This window comes from Filicampus tigris, chromosome 6, assembly GCF_054856515.1.
Source record: "Filicampus tigris isolate MCC_2025a chromosome 6, RoL_Ftig_1.0, whole genome shotgun sequence".
Classification (NCBI taxonomy): Eukaryota; Metazoa; Chordata; class Actinopteri; order Syngnathiformes; family Syngnathidae; genus Filicampus; species Filicampus tigris.
In genome coordinates, this window is record NC_141222.1 from 13,783,556 (window position 1) to 13,802,601 (window position 19,046).

The 19,046-nt window shown below is 39.5% G+C and overlaps 1 protein-coding gene across 1 annotated transcript; it reads left to right on the forward strand.

Moving 5' to 3' along the window:
- Positions 1-365: 365 nt before the first annotated feature.
- Positions 366-18,631, forward strand: LOC147145905 (von Willebrand factor A domain-containing protein 7-like). The gene is made up of 19 exons (XM_086033548.1): positions 366-486; positions 831-1,053; positions 4,224-4,437; positions 5,273-5,358; positions 5,483-5,576; positions 6,610-6,738; positions 7,591-7,777; positions 8,364-8,533; positions 9,874-9,986; positions 10,109-10,225; positions 10,672-10,848; positions 10,922-11,051; positions 11,145-11,297; positions 11,395-11,487; positions 11,603-11,712; positions 12,661-12,825; positions 13,166-13,489; positions 14,421-14,723; positions 16,503-18,631. The coding sequence occupies exons 2-19, from the start codon at positions 859-861 to the stop codon at positions 16,938-16,940; spliced, it is 3,198 nt and encodes a 1,065-aa protein (XP_085889674.1). The 5' UTR covers positions 366-486; positions 831-858; the 3' UTR covers positions 16,941-18,631.
- Positions 18,632-19,046: the final 415 nt, after the last annotated feature.

Here is a 19,046-nt window from a genome sequence, read left to right on the forward strand (position 1 = left end):
GAGGTGATGTCTTCAGCAAAACTTAGGACCATGCTGCTGGGGTGAATGGGGTAACAATCAAAGTTGGTTTTCGGCTTCTCTGGATCCTCTGAAATTATTGAATGATTTGCTCATGCAGTAGTTCACAAAGTGGTGAACCTCACCCCACCCTCGGTGGTTTCACTTTCTGCGGGTACGATTATTCTCAAAATATTTTCTTAATTAGGCAATTACAGCTTTGTGTTATGGCCATCTTGAGGAACGTGTAACAAGAAGACATGCAAGGGTGTGTCATTTTGTCTGGCACCACTTCACTTAATCTCCTTTCAAATAGTCTATAAGAGTAAGCGAGGAGAGCACCCAATCAAACGCTCACTGGAGGACTTGGAAGATAGCGAGGAAACACGCACCGTGTTATCTACCTGGAAAGTGTGGAATGTTTCAATGGGGAGGCTGAAGCGGTTCAAAATCTGACTGCACTTTTGTCATTGAGTAGTGCATATTGAAGTGAGTATGTCAATTTGAATTTTGGGTCTAAAAAATATCGTGACATTGGCCCTGACCAGTGTTTTAATCACATAGAGTTGTTCAGTGTTATCAGTGAGCACAGGAAATTTGCCCAATTCTGTATTTGTCTAATCTGTTTTCTTTGCCTAAATGTCATGTTTTTATTTGTCTCTTGCAGTTTTTTTTTAATTCACCAGCTAACGCATTTCCAATCTCTTTCTTATACTTGGTTACACTTGTTTCACTGTCTTAGTGTTCTTAGTGAGCTGGCATATTGTAGATTATAGTTTCAATAACTTGTGTAAAAGAAAGCCATTTCAAACACATCTCCATTGTAATTTCAGTTTCTATTCATCTTCCATCATCAACATCATGAGGAATAAGTATTCTTTCCTGCTGCTGGTGGTCCTCACCTTCACAGGCCTAACTCAAAGCTTTAAAGCATTCTCTGTGTTTGATGAGATCTCACTCACTCACCATGACATTACTGCAAGGGCAATTCTCCAAAAGACGGCCGAGGTCTGCCGAGATGTTGCTGCTGCAGAGGGACGGAACTTCACTCTGACTGTAAGATGGCAAATCACACTTGTGCATGCAAATATCCAATTACATGCCATACATCATTAAAGCGGAAGTCAACCCAAACATATTTTTTTCAAGAATATGTTCCCAGCAGGGTCAAATTCAGAAAACAGGTCGTTGTGAGCAGCTGTGATGTCATTTTCAGTCGACAAAAGACAAAGGTGTGCATTTTGCTGCTTAACTTATATTCCACAAACGCAAAATTAATAAGAATGCCGTGTTTCAACTAGTGGGCCTGCTGGGAACATATTCTTGAAAAAAATATGTTAGGCTTTACTTCTGCTTTAAGTTCATAATTGTTTAAAAAAAAGGTGCTAACTTAGTCAGCAAAATGAAAGTAAGGAAAAAACAGCTGTAATTAAAATGTAGGACAGACATACAGCATATTGCAACTGAGTATGATAATGTTTGTATGGTCAAAATTGTATTTGAAACTCATTAGATGTGCATGCATCTAACTAAGGCTAAAGGGCATAATAAGAAAACTCTGATGTGAATTTCGGAATAAAAACATAGGATTTCTTTATCTTGATGACAGGAGAGAAAACTGAAAAATCCATGCTAGTTGGTGGGGCAAAAGTAAGTCAGGAAGAATCCCAGACAGCAAGAGGGGTGGTCCATGAGGGAAGAAGCACAGGACAAATTGATTATGACAAAATAGTATGAGTGCCAGTTTTAAATAAATAAATAGATAAATAGCCATAGGACACAGATAAACTGAAAGTGAGAATCAGGTTTAATGAGACAGGCTCATGCCTATTAGATGAGGTTAGCGACAGGTGTGTACAACAGCAAAAGTGAGTGGAAAATTAAGGTACACCCATTGTAGACATGAGGAAAACAAATGAAAAATTCGTGTAGGAGAAAAAAGAGGAAGCAAATACAAACAGTTGTAACTATAGCTATAGGCCTATGTTTGCTGTTAAAGTTCTTTGTGGTGGAGTGAAGACAAAGGCAGGTGAACATGTTCGCACATGACACGGTGACTGTATGAATGTGGAATCAATTTGTTTACTCAAAGCAACAGATTATGTATTTTAAGGGTGGACAATTACATATGGATAAGCTACAGTCACCCTTGAGCCAAAAATGTTTCATACCACCCTGCTTAAAAAAACTAACCAAAAAAAACTGCACAGACCAGCAAGGTAAATCATTACATAGTGTTGCAAAAGCTGTTGGTTGCTCACAGTCAAATATGGATCAAGTACAAACTACATGGGGAGTTTGTTAACGGCAAGGAAGACGTCAAAGCGTCAGACACAAAACTTACAGCAATATGTCTTGAAAACAAATAAGGCAAATGGGGAACAAATGGGAGGAAACTGGAGTGGACGTCTGCGACCGAAGTGTAAGAAAGTGCCTAAAGGAAATGGGTTTTGCATACAGAAAAGCTAAACGAAAGCCATCGTTAACATCTAAGCTGAAAAAAAAAGAGTTACAATGTGCTAACGAAAAGCAATTGTGGACTGTGGATTAATGGATGAATCATATCTTAAATAAATACACGTTTACTTTGACATTTTGGGTGCTTTTCTTACTTCAATTGAAAGAACATTTGGGGATGATGAAATAATTTTTCAGGATGATATTGCATCTAGCCATAGAGGAAAACCGTGGAAACCTTTCACATGGAAAAACATAATGACGTCATGGCCTTTATTGATCCCACAGTGGGGAGATTTTCAGTGTTTTAAGTATTTTAAATGATATCAGCTATATTGCAGACATGAAAAAACTCACAGTCTTGGTGTTACTGGATCTTAGCGCTGCTTTTGATACAGTAGATCACCAAATTTTAATAAATAGACTTAAAAACCTAGTGGGCATCTCTGGTACTGTTTTTAACTGGTTTTATTCCGATCTCACAGACCGATGTTTCTTTGTAAGTGTGGATGCTTGTTCCTCCAAAACCCATGAAATTAAATGTGGGGTTCCTCAAGGTTAATTTTTAGGCCCGATACTTTTTAATCTTTATATGCTTCCACCTTGGGGACGTCATCAGAAGACAGGCATCAGCTTTCACAATTACGCTGATGACACACAGCTGTACATTGATGTGTCTCCTGATGACACAGGACCTATTGATACCCTTTTAAATTGCATTTTAGATATTAAGTCATGCATGGCAGAGAATTCCTACAGCTCAATCAGGACAAAACTGAAGTTTTAGTTATCGGCCCTCAAGGTCAGAGAAAGAAACTTTTACCAAAACTACAAGATTTTAAACCCTCACAAAGTGTGAAGAACCTGGGCGTCATTTTTTACTCTGATCTCAGTTTTATTCCTCATATTAAAAATGTAACTAAGATATTTTTTTTATCATCTTAAGAATATTGCCAGAGTCCGCCCGTTTCTCTCTGAGGCTAACACGGAAGTCCTGATGCATGCTTTTGTTTCCTGCCATTTAGATTATTGTAATGCCCTGCTCTCTGGCCTCCCCAAAAATAGTATTTCCACCTTACAATTATTCCAGAACTCCAGAGGGCAGGAGCACTTTACACCAGTTTTAAAATCACTGCATTGGCTCCCTGTGTGTTTCAGGAATTTTAAAGTGCTTTTAGTCTTATTTTATGTATTGTATTGGGAAAGTGCTGATATACCCGTCATTGGAGTGTAATGGGATGTATTTATTTGTATCGGGATTGTGTTGGGAAATGTTATTTATGTGTTGTTATTTATGTTGTGGTGGTTATGTACACCATTTATTTATTTAATTTTCCTGTTTATATAGGGTCTGGGGAAAGGGTGGAAATGGATGGCAATAAAACAAAGCAGCTATTGCAATTCTAATCACTGTCATGGTTTATTTGGCTGGCTTACTTGCAGTATTCCTTAATTTTTGGGCTTTTTCCTGTCCTCTATTCACGTGTGCAATGTTGGGCCTCTTTCACGTCAAAACCAATGTGGAATATGCTACTCCACTGCCTGAGAGGGAGGGAAAATGCTCAAATTTGTCCCGATTGTCCACACAACGTACATCAAAACCCCCCAAAAAAACAAAGGACAGTGATAGTGAGTAATTAGTTCCAAGGTCAAACCATTGTCATTGCAAAATATGAAAGTCCAAACAAAAACACAGATGTTAGATCAAATTTTAGTCATCAAAACTTTAAAGTAACATTACCATTTATTCTGTTGTGTTTTTTTTCCAGATTGATGACAGTCTAACAATTGAACAAGTACACGAGGCATGCTCCTCCCCCTCCTCAAACACTTCAGCCTTGATACTGTCCAGTCACTTGTTCACGGAATCCCTTTTTAATATGTTCTTTAGCAATGGACTTGTGGATTCATACTTTTTACGCAGTCCAGAGCGCCATTTTGATAATGAGGCCTTCCAGGGAGGACGTGACATAATCACACAAGGTATTTCCTATCTTCTCACCACAAACCAGTGCTTTACATGGGCCGGTACGCAGCGGTACAGAGTAGCCTACCAGCACTTCTCAATTTCAACCACTCACGTAACCAGACTTTTTACGGCGTACCTGGAATTCAAATGAGCCCACAGTACCCTGTCTTGTTCTATGTCTCTCGTGCACTTTGTGATACTAATACGACTCCTTCTATAATTCGGGTACCTCAAATTGGAAAAAAATTAATAAATAAAAAAAAAAAGAGGTTCATTTTTTCTACCTCTGGTGTGGAACATACATATATATATATATATATATATATACATATATATATATATATATATAGAGAGAGAGAGAGAGAGAGAGAGAGAGAGAGAGAGAGAGAGAGAGAGAGAGAGAGAGAGAGAGAGAGAGAGAGAGAGAGAGAGAGAGAGAGAGAGAGAGAGAGAGAGAGAGAGAGAGAGAGAGAGATTTTTTTCTATCTCTGGTGTGGACCATTCATACTGTGGACACACAGTATATAGCTTGTGGGTTTGTGGCTTAAATAAACGAAACATTTTGAAAATCAAAGTTACAGCAAGGAACTGTTTGAGATGTATTAGCTCAATAAAATTTTGGGGTTTCATCTTTTATGTCAAATTGTCAAAATCAAACAACTTTTACATGATGTTCAAATTTTTCAAATGTAATAGCTCAATAAAATTTTGGGGTTTCATCTTTCATGTCAAATTGTCAAAATCAAACAACTTTTACATGATGTTCAAATTTTTCGGGTTGTAACTGTACAGAAAGTGAAAGTTTCATTGATACGTTATACTCTGTTCCTGTTGTATTGTACTGGCAAGGTATGTTTGCTGTGAAGGCCAGTGTGAAAATGGACAACTTCGTCACAGGGCGTTCGACCCTTGGATTGATACTTCACACTCTACAGGTGAGTTCCAAGATATTCTTGTTGATATTGGTGAATATTGAAGTAATGTAGTTTTGGAGGTGAGATGAAATCAACAAGCAATGTGTGGCGTGTGTGCTTAAGATATGTCATTGTACATTCCAAGGACTTCTACAGCCACAGCAACTGGGTGGAGTTGGGAAACAAGTTTCCTTACAACGTTTTGATCTCACCTGATCAACCTCTTGAGAATCTGGCAGGTAGGATACTGGATTTGCTTACATTCATGTGCATGCATTCCACCACAGTAGTACAGCTCTATTAGAATGGAGGTATACCCATCCCCATTGGGCGCAGATGGCACTGTGTGTGGGGTGGGAGATCCACGTTCCCCTCAGATTCATGATGACCACGCTCCATCCCCCCTCCACTTTCACAACGTGAGGCGACAAAAATCTCTGGTCAAACAGAGGACATTGGGGCTGCAGAGCATCTGTTGAGCTATACCTACTGATGTGTTTGTTACACAACAATTTCTAATTTTGTATTTTTCTATCAGAATTCTAATCACCCTTCTTCCTGAAGTCTGATCTCCACCTCAGCAAGGCAGATCAATCTTTCAAGCCCGACATTGAATTTATGCTATCCGTTACTAATGTAAACACTACAGTTTACTGTATTTACATATTTTGTTGTACGTTCGTAATGCTGGGATGAGGTAGTTTTAGTGTTCACATTAAGTAGTGGGGGTGGGTCGGTGGGGTTGGCCGGGGTGAAACAAAGAAACAAAATATCACAGTGTTTTCTCAAAAAAAAAACATGCAAGAAGACTATCATATACAATTTTTTCATCATATCCGGAATTAAATATAGATTAGCGCTGTCACTGTCAACTATTTTTAGAATGATTATTAAGGGTTAGGTACAGTTATTTTGCAATAAAATGTACTGCAAAATAATTTTTTCCATTAAATGATTATTGTTAGATATTATTTAATGATTAAACAAAACCAGATAAACACCAAGCAAAATCACACGAAAGGGAGTTATATACCATGCGTTGTCACAGTCACCTTAAAAAAGTAAAATAGTTACTTAACTGATGACTTGATTTTAAAAATAACTAAATTAGATTACTGTGTATTATGATTATATGATGATTAATATGATTACTATGTTACTTTATTAGTTACTTTCAACAGTCGCCAATTTATAATTAAAAACATTTCTTCCAATCGTTGTTATTGCATTATAGGATGTGATTTTTCTAACATTTGCTTGATTTGTTTGCAGGCCCAAATATCCCCACCTGTAGAAACTGTGATAACGGCAACTGTGATGACAATATTTGGCCTCATGTACTAGCGGACGGGCTTCTCACCTCAGGCTACTTCAGCCTCTTCTCCTCAGAAAAGCCACCAGGTAACTGTAAGGAATTGCATGAAGAGTTTTTGTTGACTGTATAACCATCAACATAGTTAAATGAAATAACAAACCTTTATAAAAATAGGGCCTGATTGACTAAGATCCCAAATAGCGGGAAACTTGTGTGTTTACTTTAACAGACTATTGGTGAGCGTTTTGTGTGTGGTTTAAGATTGTAACCATTTACTCAGATCCCCCTAACAGCAGGTGCAAAATTGCGTGTTCACTCTGACATATTGGGCACGCTCTTGGCAACAGTTGTAGAAGTCGTGATCGAGGAACACAGTATTTAAAAGAGGGTTTTGCGCTTTAGGTCGTGTTTTCACCGTGGAAAATTTGGTAGAGGAGGTGTTGGGGGAAGACAAACAAACACACTACTCAGTACCATAAAAGAGACACATTGCTACATGTATTTTGGGGAGCGACCATGGAAAAGCCATGTTTGTCTGATTTGAGCAAATTTGTATCATTTTTTTCTTTCTTTCTTTTTTCTGTTATCATTTTTTTAAATAATGTCATAATACAAAGATTCATAAAAATCACCTCATTATTGAGTAGATGCAGGGCATGCCCACTTCACCGTTTTAATAAAATAAACATACAAAAATTATGAACTTATAACAACTAAACTGCCTGAATAACTTTTTTTAATAGCTGTTTTAAAGCACATCATTATGTGTTGACATGTTTTTTTTCCTTCACTGCCTGCCTGCATCACATCGACAAATGTGCATACAAAAATAAATACAGTAAAAATTAATCTCACAATTACACAAAATACAAAAGTTCACTTATATCATGCCAGAAGGTTGGCTTGCATACAATCTTATTTTGTCTTTTTGCTCCAAGGTAAATGCAGCCATGGAGGTACTTTAGACCAGACAAGCACGCGTATCCCAACAGGAGGCATCAATAAGGACCAAGTTAATTCCAGCCATGGCTCACTTCACTTTCAAGCAGCCAATTTGGCTGTGAATGCGACAATGGAGCTTCTGGAGGACATCAGAATAGCTGGAGGAGACAAAAACTTCCTACGGTAAGAGATCTTAGAAAGGCTCAAGGACAAATGATGGCAATCAATTGATCAAAATTAAAAAAAAAATAAAAATTAAAAAACGATAATACATGGAGAAAATCAGTTGTTGTTACAACTATATTTAGCATATTTGAGACCAGCTAGCTAAGAGCAAATAAATGGAGAGAGATGAGATGAACTGTCAAAGAAGGAGAGTAAGACGCAGTGAAGAAGAAAACAACAAAACAAAACACATGTCATAATGCTACAAAATATGGCAGAAGGCAAGCTGGAAAATGGTGTTTTTGTTTTCCCCTAATAGAATAAGGACATAAGCACGCTGTGTCCTTCGTCAATAATATCACTGCGTTTTCGCCATGACTGTAACAGACTTTCTGGGGTCTATCAAGCATGGATGGATGGATAGATGGATGGATTCAAAATAATGCTGTACTTGTGTATCTGCTGTATTGTTTTCCTTTACATTTGCTTTAGCAATATTGCAATTATACTATATCTGCTGTATTGTTTTCCTTTACATTTGCTTTAGCAATATTGTAATTATCTCTCTAATGATCGTCACTATATCTTCCTCGTATTGCTGCAGACTGATGGGCCTCTCCCAGTCCTCTGCGCTGTGTTACGTCATCGACACAACAGGCAGTATGCTTGAAGACATAACCGAAGCCAGGAGAGTTGCTTTTGAACTCATCGATCGCAGGATGGGAACCTTGGAGGAGCCGTTGGCCTACATATTGGTTCCTTTTAATGATCCAGGTAGGCGCAAGTGACGCTATTGTAGGCCTCGTTGGTCGGTGGGTGAGATCCATCTTGGACAAAACTCAGCATCAGACAAAGAGTATGACCAGCGTCACAGCAGGCTTCTGTCTGTGACGTGCCCCATACATGGTCACCAGACCGATTATTTTTCCAATCCCCTTGGCTGTCAGGCAATTACAACTCATCAGTGACAGGCTAGACGGCAACACAGTCACAATCACACAAACCTTGTCAGAAAGACTCATTTCTTCTTCATTTCTTTATTGGCGCACCTGCACTTTCAATAATTTACTGCCAGCTGTTTTCACAGTGGATTTTCCCCTATTTGCCGCCATTTTAAAGCACTTTGACTGATTTTTCAAAACTCACAGAATATAGTGTTCTGAAACAATATTAGGACCAAACCCTAAAAAGAGCGAGAAGACTCCATTCTTTCACCAGAAAAAAAGTTTGTTTCTAATCTTTTTCATTGTTTAGTAATCATCAGAATATTGATTGGTTTCACCAAAGAAGCAAATTCGTGACATATTTTCCAATATCTACCGCTATGCATATTCTATTTATACTATACATATTCCTACTCTGAGTGTGAAATGAACAAACTTGTCCGTTTGTGCGCCTTCAAATGTGTTGGCATGGATCCTTCATAAATGATGTGAATCCGTGTGGATTCTGGGACATCTCGTCGCCTGGCAGTGGACCTTTTTTTTTCTTTTGTCTTTTTTTACGTTTGGGAAGATCTTTTCAACAATGCTTAGTTAGGTCACCTAGTGAGATAAGAATCAAGATTTACACAGAGCCGGGCATTTTACAAAAAAATTACGGTCCATTTATTGCTTTCTGTCATCCGTTTATCCGCCATTTTGTCCGGACGGACAAAAGAGTAATCGGCTATCATTTTAAACAGGCTTCCGTTAGCGTTTCCAACTACCAACTTCGACAAACTACCGCTATGGTATGTGATAGCAAAATAAGGTATATTACCAATTGGAACGATGTGGTGTTTTGTAACTCAATACCATACAATACATTTTATTTGTCTAGCACATTTAGACAATAGACACCGGAAAACAGCCGAAAAATTTGTCAGTCTCAAGATGTTGATCAAAAAAAGACTTGAATGACTCCACACCAATTTTTATTTTTTTTTAGGGCAGGTATAAAACATTAGTGTTGAACAGAAGGAATGTTTAAACTGGTTTGGGTCACAGATATTTCACTGCACTTCTCCTAGAGGCTATTTCAAGTGTTGCATTTAATCAACCACGAAACAAAGCCCACAAAAAAAAGAATAATAATACATATTCATCTAGAACATAGAATATTGCTATCTGCAGATTTTGGACCTCGACTATTGACAACCGATGCAGACACATTCAAAGAAAGGATGAATAATCTGGATGCAGATGGAGGAGGTGACAACCCAGAGATGAGCTTGTCAGGACTACAGGTGTCTGTTGTCATACTAATATAAATTTCTCATTTGGAAACACTTCACCAAATGCAGTGACACATAATCAGACTCCATCTAAATTAAATTGCTTTTCATTCAAGTCAGTTTTTTGCTAACAGCTTGCCCTGACCGCGGCTCCACCCTCATCAGAAATATTTGTCTTCACTGATGCGCCAGCAAAAGACCTGCATTTGAAGAGCACCATCACTGCTCTTATTGAGAGCACCAAGTCTGTGGTGAGTCTTTTTTTAAATCTCTTTCCCGCACATTTCGTATCACAGCTTCCCAGCACTTTGACAATATATGCGTGCATATGAGAGCATCATTATGCTTGTAAAATCATCAAATAAATGTTTCAACTGGAAAAAAATCTGCTTATGTTTATAGAATTTGAAAGTGTTGGTATATTAATGTATTTTTTACTCATAATAACCAATATACATACACGCGTGTGTGTGTATACATATATATATATATATATATATATATATATATATATATATATATATATATATATATATATATACCTTTGTATGTTCGTGTATGTTTGTAATGACAAGGTGTGTGTTATGATCATACACATGCACACAATGAGCTATTCGGCCTATCGATGTGTAGCTTTGCTAATCCTATAGACAGATGAGATGAAACCGTGTTGGATGTGTCTGCTGGAATTTTTTAGGTAACATTCCTGCTGACAGACGTCCTTTCCAGTCGGCGCAAAAGAGTGGTGAGCCAAGCAGATGCTCAGCTGTACCGTGACCTTGCCAGAGCATCTGGGGGTGAGATCATTGAGGTCCGCAAGACAGATCTCCCTATGGCTACAAGTATCATAGAGGATTCCACAGCTAGTGCAATGGTAATATAAGAAAAGAGGACAAAAACAGAGTACAGTACAGAATATGGATCAACACATGCCCCATGTTTTTCAGGTGACCGTTTTTAAAGAAATGAGCAGCGCGCCTGAAACATTCTCATTTACCATTGATAGCTCACTAAGGAACATAATTATTTCCATCACAGGAAGTTCAGCTCTCACCTTTAATCTCAGCAACCCCACAGGTATGATGGCAAGTCTAGTCTATCTTTTCCTTTTGACTAAGCATCAGCCGTGAGAACGGATGCATATTGAACATCCCTTTCCTACCTTTGCAGGTGTATCTCAGAACTCCACTGAGTTAAGTGGCCCTCTGGCGTCTCTGAGCGTGGCCGGTAACCTACGAAGACTGAGGCTCAGCAGTGACAGTGAAACTGGACTGTGGGAAATCAGTGTAGTCTCTGATGATCCCTACACAGTTAAGGTTACAGGTCAGTAAAAGGATGGAACTGAATGTGTCACATAAATTGTCTCTTATAAAAATGTGTTGGCCATTGTAAACATTTGTTCTACCAATATTGACATCAGGCCAAAGTCCAGTGAACTTCATCCCTTACCTTGTGGAAGAAACTGAAGGATTTGCTGCAGACTTCTTTCTGAAGGATGGACGTCCTCTTACTGGTCAAACATCCTCTTCAATTTCAACTGCAGTATCAAGTCATGTATTGTATTCATATTGATTATGAAGCATTTTCATTGTACAAATGGCATTTGTCTCTCTTGTGCACATTTTCAGGGGGTAATGCCACCATCTATGTCGCATCAACAGGAAGTGACCGCGTAAACGTAACTGAGGTCACGCTGTACGACCGCTCAGGCCCAACAGAGGTCAACGGAACTTTGCAGGCATGATGTATATGTTCTTACCAAACACATCCTAATCAATTAATTAGAAAGAGAATACACCAACATCCACCAAATAACAACCTAGAAACATCATGTTATGTTTGCTCCAACTTAGAAAATGTGATGGTTGTTTGAAAATTGACTGAGTGAACTTATCTTTCCAAAACCAGCCCAGGAAGGCAAATGCATACCTGTTTAAAAAATGGCGGAACTCATTCAAAAGGCCTAAATACCCGCTAAATATAGCAACATCATTCAGTTGGTTCATGGTGTCACTCTCCAGCACTCCCCCTTGAAAGAGGACATTCACACACAATTATACTAAGTAAGGGAGTAATAGTAATTAAATTGTTTTGAAATGTTATCACGGTTAATCTGAGTTAAAATATATGCTGCTATGTTAAACTCTTAACGCTAGCTACCGACTGGCTAGCTGTTGTATCCTTGTCACTTGTGATCAAAAGGCAGAGGTTTTTAAGTGTGGGTGATATTTTAACATTTTACATGAAAATAGTGTGAATTTCATTTTTTTCCTGTGTGTTAGCAGAATTTGAACATTTTGAGGTGCTTAGAGTAGTATGACATTTGATATTATGATGTGATTAATAAAACCTAAAATATTGTTGTATACTAAGGTTGGGCGATATATTCAAATTTTGACAACGTTTCACCATCTCTTTGCACATATTAGGTCCTCATGTGCTGCATTTTTTATAAAGGTGTTGAAAGTGACACGTTTGCTATTTTTAGACACCACGGGATACCGTAGCACCGAAATATCGCCCAAGACTACTGTATACGTTTTGTGATGGCAACAATTTTTCTGACTAGCAAACACAGAGGTACCACTGGATGACAAAAAAAAAAAGCCTGATTTAAATCATAGTAGTAAAATTGCAGGCAGAATTGCAGTATTTTTGAGAACATTGTCCTTGTCCTTTCCTTCAGTCATTAGGATCAAATGACCTCCTGGTGAGATTCAATAAGATTCCAGGGGGGGATTTTCTGGTTCGATTGAGAGGAGAAGTCAGCAACTCATTATCACAGTCACCTCCAAGCATGTTCCAGAGGCAGGCCTCCACTCGGATGAAGACTTCTAACATCAATGTGACAGTGAGCCTAAACTTTTTAAATTCTCTATCAAATTATGGCAGATACTTACATTATCTTACTTGCCTTTGCCCTCAAGCCTGAATAAAATGTAAATAATATATTAGAAATATTTGTGATAGTCTGGTAGGGGCTGCTTTACTAAAGGGTTTTGTGTGCAAAAACAGATGCAAATGTGATTGCTCATGCAAATCCATGTATTTGATACACACCAGGGTTTGGATGATAGCTTACAAACCAACTAAACAAAAAATATTTACAGATATCACATCAGTGTTAGTCTTTACCAAGCAAAAGCTGTAAGGTATGAACAACATCTAAAATGGTTGTCCCACTCTTCTAGGCTCAAGTCAACATCACCAACATAGAACCAGGCTCTACTATCGCTATCCCTTTTTCTGTCACCATAATGACCGGAGGAGTCCCTAACGAGACGGCAAATGGGACGTTCACAATACGCGCTATCAACGACCGCAGCTTTCATTCGGCATCGCCGATGTCTGTCACCATAGAAGCAAACAACGGAGGGAAAGCTAACGACACTGTGAGCCTAACCGCTCCTGAAAATGTGACAAGTGGAACTGACGTGGCGCTTACCATTGTGGCGGAAAATGAAGATGCAACTGACATCAACTTTGTTGTCCTTCGGTTTTCAGTTACTGATAAGGTAAGAGAAGAGTAATAAAAGTTATTTCAGATTTTGTTCGAATATTGTCATATAAGATGGTTGCAAAAAAAAAAAGGAAAAAAAAAGTAATCCTTATGGTGGTCAGAAAGCGTTTTTTAAGTGGTTTTCCTTTTTAGCTGTTTGGTCAAAACATTCAGCATTTCCAGCTGGTTTGAAAAAGTAAGAGCAGTACCCATATATCAGGTTGAATGTCATTTGTAAGAAAATACAGTAGAATATTTTGTTACATACAAAAAGAGTTTGAATTCAAGACGATTTTTGTGGTCAATTTAAAAGAAGAAAGTTATTTAACCAAATAATATTTTGCGACTTTTATGTGCATGAAAAGAAGAAAGCTACAGTATGCTTCCAAGCACGTAAAATCCAGTTAACAATAGAACCAAGTGATAAAATATGAACCAGTTGCACAGTTATCTGAGATGAGTAAGCTATTGCTGATGCACTAGTTGATATCATGTTGACATAATCATTTGATACTCAGAAATGCTTCAGTTTATATCCTTGCTCAATTTTCCTACACAGTAATAAACTGTCCATTTTAGTAGCTTTGCATGAGATGTCTCGATATAGTTTGCATGAAGTTATGATTGAACCGTTGGAAAAGATTCCAACTACAGTTGTTTATTTGCACTGAATGTCAATAACAAATATAAAAAAGCACTATATCAAGAATAGACTTTCACCAATGGGGGAGATCGAATACATGGTGTTACATCACAAGGAAAGTACATAAATTAGATGTGCGTATGAGATACGCACTTGAAAAGGTATTCATAACAAAACGCTGACAACTGAGTGACTCAATATCTCATACATGCAGGATTTAAAATTAAGCTGCAACGTCTGCTAATAATTTTTTCACAATTAATATTTACATTTTGTTTAATGCTTATCCATTGTCTGTCTCCAGGTGACTGATGTTACCCGGCCAGTGTGCCAGATGACCCGTACATTTGCCAACTGCCCATCCAATACGTTACTCTGTGACTCCTCCCAGTGGGTGTTTGTTGTCAATGTGACCGACGGACTCGGTGGGACGGGAATTGACAGCATCGCCGTCCGTGAAGGGACCGGCATCCTCAGTACGAGCACTTTGGTTGGAGGAGGGGGCGAAGTAATCACCCAGGCCTTCTACCAGGCCTCCTGCTGTGCAGACAGAGTGGAGCTGTCTGTTGTAGACAACGCGGGAAACGTGGCCATTTGTGTGGGCCAGGTGAGACAGTCCACCACAGTAGCACTTTTACACAATTTCATTAAAATGTGTTTTGAAAGTCTTCAGTTGATTGAACATCTTATACTGATGATGAACTCTTAAAGTTGGTTTTACACTCTCCGACTATTTAATTGGAAACCAAATTCCCCTTAAATGTATTCATCCATCCATCCAAGTTGATCAGTTGTGAACTGAAGCAGGCTTTCTCAGGGCATTGAATCAGTCGCAACTGGACTGCTCCGTTTGCCTTAGAAGATGATTCGCCTCTCGTCTGAGTAGGCTTCGTCAACGCACACACATTGAACAAAACTTTCTTAGACTCACACCACCCTCTGGAACACAAACAAGGCATCATCAGAACAAAACAACACAGCTGATAATGTGCCAACCAGCCCACAGGCCAAAGAAAAAGAGCATATGCACGTGAGGGAGCCCCTCAAAACCTCCTGCGGTTACCCCAGCTGGTCGTTTGTGAAAAGTTACATCTACTTCCAAAAGGGACAAGAGCAAGGTAGATGAAAAAGAAAAGAGGCCCAACAATATATTCCATATTTAAGGTTTGAGACACTCAGTAGGATTTTCAACCAACACAACATTCCGGTATAGTTCAAACCTGGTAACTCCCTGAGACCAAGACTGGTACATAACATGCATACATATACTGGGTAAACCAAACAAGCACTGTGCAGGCGCACGGCACAACACAGCTGGCTTAACTCTTTGGGTCAAGATTAAAGTGCACCTCAAAGAGAAGGAGCACTCTTTTAGAGACAAAAATAAATATATTCTTGACGGAGTAGATGATTTAAACGAGGAGTGAGAGAGGCCATCAGCAACAATGTCTAAAGACCATCTCTAAACAGAGGAAGTGGCGACAAACAACATATACATAATGTATCCCACATACAAAGCCATTCTTTCATCCATTCCCTTTTTCCCTCCAACAAATAACAAAAGCAAAGTCCCCACATTACCTTTTTAAAACTGAATGGAATATGAATGAGGGAGTTTCCACCGACCAACTTGTTCACCTATAGAGGCCTCTCTGCAAGGCATCTTAATGACTGATTGCATTCCACAAGAAAGATACCATTCGTGCTTGCGGCGTGCCTCCAAGTTGTAGCATAAATAGTTGAGTTTGCCACACCAATTTATGCTAATGCAGTCCTTGTTAAACGAACTGATGAAGCCTACTCGGATGAGAGGCAAAAAGTCTTCTAAAGAAAACAGCAGTCCAATTGCGATCGATTAAGTGCCCTGAGCATGAAATTACCTGGATGAAGGAATATCCACAAGCGTGAAGCAGGCTTTCTGCCATTGTTCCAATTTCACTGGCATATAGAAGCAAAATGCGCATGCCAGTTTAATAAGTGGCAGACCAGCGGGAAAAATAGCAGGTTTACTTATGATACCTGAGCAAATCTTTTTGGTGTGAAAATGTATCAAACTATTTCAACAGTCAAATTACATATCCTTGTCAAACTTGAATGGCAGAAAGTAGTTATTTTATGATGATTACAAAAGTAATTTGAGACAAACATATGGTACTGGTAAGATTAACCAGGTAGCCTCACCTCGTGCGCATGGGGGCAAAGGTGGGCGGGGTCTGGAGCACAGAGCACCCCACACCGACCCACCGCTTCCCGCCACGGCCACTGCTGCTGCTGAAAGCGGCATGCAGAGCTCAAAGCTGACCTTGGAAGACCCTAGGAACATCAATTATTTCTGGACTGCAGTGGCACCGCCGCTTGAGCTTGTTCATTCACTTTCTGTCTCCAGATGACCGATGTGCTCCCTCCAGTGTGCCAGGAGGTCCGTACATCCGCCGACTGTCCGTCCCCTTCGTTGCCTTGCAACTCCTCTCAGTGGGTGTTTGTGGTCAACGTGACTGACAACGTGAATGGAGTGGGCCTCGACAACGTCACCATCCATGGAGGGAACGGCACTCTCAACACAACCACAGTGGTCGGGCCAGGGGGTGAGAATATCACCGTGGCCTCCTACGAGGCCTCCTGCTGTGAAAATAGAGTGGAGCTGTCTGCTGTGGACAAGGTGGGAAACGAGGCCATTTGCATAGGCCAGCCCAGAGAATCCACCACAGTTGCGCCTGTGACGACAGCAACCACCGACTCCACAGACAATGGAGGGCACACGTTTCACACATCAAATTGTCTCTGGATAACAGTTGTGTCACTCGCACTTTGGGGATTAAATTAAAGTACAGGATTGCAGTGTTCCCCCACTATTTGCACGGAAGTGGCACAAATAGAAAATAATACATGAGTAATTGATAGCCCCCCACAAAAGGGTTTATAATTGCCAGTAGATGATGGTAAATCACGATTTTATGCTTCTCACTTCAACATGGTTCCCATGCACCAAGAAACCACAAGATGGCGCCAAAGAAATACGTACTTAGCACTTTGGTCTGAGGATGAAGCAGCCAATAGGGGAGTTTTTGTTGAGCAATTAACAGAGGATAGAGTACCCCGACAAATCTGTAAAAAGCTGTGGGAACACTGTATAAACCTAGCAAGAACCCGATTAATAATGTGAGTCGCTTGCAGGAGTTCTCCACAGTATTAATCTGGTACTGCTTCAATTTTATACTGTATCCTTGAGACAGGTGGGACATTCAGTACAACACTTCAAGCTGATTGTGCAACCTGGCAACTTGTGCACACCTACCAAACTTTTTGTTTTGACCAATCAAAAATGTCACCGGCATGCGCCTTGTTTTGACCAGCTGAGTCCTGTTATCTCCATGATTGCTAGGGATGGGTGATACCAGTGATTTTGGATTTGGACCGAGTAATCATGGACCAAATATAATATACCTAAAAGTGATGTTTCTTTTTTTGTTTTTGTTTTTTTTCTCAAAGCTGCGAACACGTTCGCTGCCGCTTTGCTCACACCAGTGAGAGCAAACATCATCCGTCAGTTGAAGCAAACTACAAACTATTTTGTTACCCCTTCCATGTCATCTTGTCAACAGTGTCGCGCACGCCATGCAGTGCCTACAAGGCGTGGGCCTTCACCCTGATTGTTCTTCATCCAATCAAATGCGTTTACAAAGTCCTGGTGGGTGGGACCAGAGCCAGCAGTCTGTTTCTGCAAGACAGAAAACCCTTTTCCCTTGGCAACACATAGCGGAAATTCTGATTGGATGACAATACCACCTGGTAAATTATAGATTAATGAATATCTCATATATATGAATTAATTGCAAATATTGATACTTTATCTTGAATATCGATACTTAAAACTTAGCACTCTGGATCGGAATATCGATATTTTGGTATCGATCCACCCATCCCTAATGAGTGGCACAAAGTGGATCTCATTGTTCTTTCAAAAATGAAACTGTGGGTAATTCTGCGAGAACAGAATTAATTGCTGCCCCAATGCATTCGTCCACCAGTGTTGTTGTGTTTTTTCCCACGGCCTTGGTGGTTCTTATTTTCCCACCCCCAAACAGACCTGTTGCTTTGTGAATGGTCCTCCCACCAGTGTATCCAGTTACAATGAATTTGGTTAGTTTATCTATAAGGACATCAAATTATGCTATATTGTGACTTGATTTGATGTGTACAATAGAAGTAGTTATATTTAAGTTTTGAAAGTGTAACTTTAACTCATTAATTTTCGAATGAAAAAACACATTACAACTAATGTCTCTGGTAAATTATGACCTTTTATGATTGTGGGATTTTTATTTTTTTTGGGGGGGGGATTAAGTTGTATGGGAATTAAGTTTCTTTATTTACAAAGCATCTTTGTAAATGAGCAGCAGGCTCACAACCTCACATTAATTATACCTCAGTGCTGCCACTCCCGCCAAATTTCTTGCCGCCCCAGTTTCCACCTCTACTGTCGTGTGACTGTCAATGAACCTATCAATAATAAATTAATCAATTCAAAATGTACCCTTGACATTGTTTGTATACATTTTGAATTCACTCACAACCTGTTCCCATCTTCAAAGGAAAAAAATGGTTGCGGCCTACTGCTCCACTGCGAGTCGAAGATGGGTGAAGTGTGGAGTCAGTCACCTTGCACACATCTCACAGCATGCGCAGTAACTGCTCTGCCTTGGCTATCTGGTCTCACTCTTTTACAGTGGCAATAAACACAGTTGAAAAGGAAATACAGCACCATCTTGAGGCAATTTCCAATTACACACCCTTGTAAACATGTCATTACATACACGACACATCTATCCATCCATCCATTATCTATACCGCTTGTCCTCACAAGGGTCGCGGGCGTGCTGGAGCCTATCCCAGCTGTCATTGGGCAGCAGGCAGGAGACACCCCGAACTG